This window comes from Trichomycterus rosablanca, chromosome 4 (genome assembly GCF_030014385.1).
Source record: "Trichomycterus rosablanca isolate fTriRos1 chromosome 4, fTriRos1.hap1, whole genome shotgun sequence".
Classification (NCBI taxonomy): Eukaryota; Metazoa; Chordata; class Actinopteri; order Siluriformes; family Trichomycteridae; genus Trichomycterus; species Trichomycterus rosablanca.
The window spans coordinates 40,801,949-40,804,609 of record NC_085991.1 but is presented as its reverse complement, the minus strand read 5'-3'; the positions used below and the strand labels follow the sequence as shown (position 1 = coordinate 40,804,609).

The following is a 2,661-nucleotide window of genomic DNA, read 5'->3' as shown; positions in this document are numbered from 1 at the left end:
CTGTATGAGCGCCTTTGTGTTTATAAACACAAAAACGACTTGGAACGAATATTTGTAAAAAATTAAAGCACCAATTATTTACTAGAGGTTTACTGTCATATTTTGTCTGCTATGTGCCGTCAATATTTATATCTTAATCCGTTTAAAACTGGTTTATAATGGTTTTGCCCAGTAGACGGAAAACGCTAATGCGCGAATATTACATTCTGTACGGTAGTGTGTGTTGTGCAATATGAAGCACTAGCTGTTTACATGCCACACTACCGTGCAGCATATAATATTTGCGTACTGGCGAATATATCGTATGGATTGAGTCTTGTTTATCCTCTATACGTGGTAAAGCTCTAGCATTACAAGCTCTTGTTGTTTTGTTTGGACAAAAAGGGATTCATGAACAGATCGTTTGAATTACAGCACACAGATCCAGCAGCGGATATGTACGGCGGAGCGGCACTACCCGACCTAATCCCTCCCGCATGCGCAATGCGGCCCAGTGCTGTCATTCCGTACGGCACAGACCAGGCAGGAGCAGAGAGAGGCGCAGCAGTTCCTCCACGCAGAATGAACAGAGCACCCAAACTCGCACAGATCGGCCGCTCCAAGAGAGGTCAGTACCCATGAATAGAGAGCTTGAGTAAGTTATGGGGAAAAATATAGACTGTGTAATTGCTTTACATTATCTTGCCCCTAGTAAAAAGTACATATTTATGTAGTAATATTCTGTGTAAGGATTGGCTAGGACATCCAATAAATTATATGTACTTATTTATTCTAAACTGTATTTAATAGCATTTAATTAAAATTCAAAAGGAAACTGTAACAGTTTCATTCAGTACACAATCTTTGGTCACATGTGCGTCATTAAATGTTCAAAAAAGTCATACTCTTAAATCTATTGCTGAGACTAGTGACATAAGTACAAGCAAAAAAGTCTTGTATTAAAGATTCACTGGTCCGCATTTTATTTCTCTTACTTTAGCTAGTAGGATGGAAGCATCAATGAACACGAATCAGAACTGCCAAAATTATGTGCTCATTTAATCATCATTTAAATGCTACAGCCTATCCAAGCATTGTTGCTGACCATTTATATTCAGCATAAAATGTATTGACCCATTTTAATGTGTACACTAAAGGAGTTCTAGAAGATCTGAAAAAATAAAAATGTATGAAAAGTGTTTCAGAACCATGTCCAAGCCTTTAGGACTCCACCGAACCACTAAGAACCATTAAGAAAACTTGCAGCAGAGTAACATCCATCCAGGGGTGGTTTTTCTGCTAACTTTTCTTAAAGGGCTGAGTAACAACACTCTCAGAAAGTCACAAAAGATCCCAGCTAAAAAAATAAAAGGCATCTGCACTATATAACTATTGTGAGATTTTAAAAGGCATTAAGATAAACTCAACTTTTTTTTCTTTTGTTAAACAGTGGACCTTAATGATGAAGATTTAGACGATATCATGAACAACAATCGTAACTTTCCAATGCCCATTGGTGTCTCACCTGTTGCCTAAAGCCTGATGGACTGTGTCAAAGCTGCGAAGAAGCCAACACCATGAATCAAACAAGTTCTTTTCAATGTGCATACAATCCAAATAAATTAAACGCATTTAGGAATGGTTTAAATATGTATTCACACTCTCTATCACTTCAGACAGACCCTTACACAGTTCCCTCTCTATCTCACTCTTGCGGGGGTGTCCATCTCAGGACTGCTGACTGTTGCTACTTTGTAATCACTGCTTGTTTAGCATTTGTAACTTAAATCTTGTGACCATGACATTGTGTTGTCATTGTCACCTATTTGTTCTACACTGCATTTTGATACTGGGAAAGTTATATCTAAAGCTTTAGGGCTATATTTATAAAAAAACGCACTTTACTGGGGGAGGGGGGTACAGATCAAAATTAAATGTTATGTTCTTTGGAAGATTTACTCCTCTTAAACAAAAGCTGTGTTCTGTAAAAGTTTGTTAATGTGTAACTCGCTGTTTGCCTAAGATGTGCAGTAACCTTGGAAACAGGTCTTTTGGCATGTTTTGCATTCTGGACATGAAACAGTTAATGTGTATGGGAAGGAAACATTTAAATTATCTTTATTTATAGTCTTTGGTTCATCATTGGTTTAAATAACTTGGTGTCAACACGAAAATGGTCAAATACACATCGTTAGTATTTATCATGGGGAAACCAATGGTACCAGCCTTGAAATGCTGTATATGTTGATAAAATGTTATTGACTTGCATGAAAATTGCTTGTTGATTTTTCTTTTGTAATTGCAAATTGCATTTTGGAAAATAAAGTACGCATGACTATAGTGAATACTGTATGTCTTTATATTTAAAGAAAGACAGTTGACTTGTTTTTGGTATTTAGTAAGATTTTCACTGAGAGCTGAAAATGTGACTTGAAAAGAACAATGTCATTTTGGAAAATAACAGTTAACATGTTAGGTAGGTTCAGTTATCCTATGGTGCATCAGCCAACATGTATTTGGGTAGTTGGAGGTAACCAAAATACCTGAAGAAAACATGCCAAACAGTTTTCATGGCCTGTGACCAGTGGTGAGGTTTGAACCCAAGTCATTAGGTGCTGTGTGGCTTCCACATACACTGATCAGCCATAACATTAAAACCACCTCCTTGTTTTTACACTCACT

The 2,661-nt window shown here is 37.0% G+C and overlaps 1 protein-coding gene across 1 annotated transcript; it reads left to right on the top strand.

Moving 5' to 3' along the window:
* Positions 1 to 390: 390 nt before the first annotated feature.
* si:dkey-112a7.4 (uncharacterized) lies at positions 391 to 2,319 on the top strand. Its single transcript, XM_062993318.1, has 2 exons — positions 391 to 607; positions 1,430 to 2,319. Exons 1-2 carry the CDS (start codon positions 391 to 393, stop codon positions 1,513 to 1,515), a joined length of 303 nt encoding a protein of 100 aa, XP_062849388.1. The 3' UTR covers positions 1,516 to 2,319.
* Positions 2,320 to 2,661: the final 342 nt, after the last annotated feature.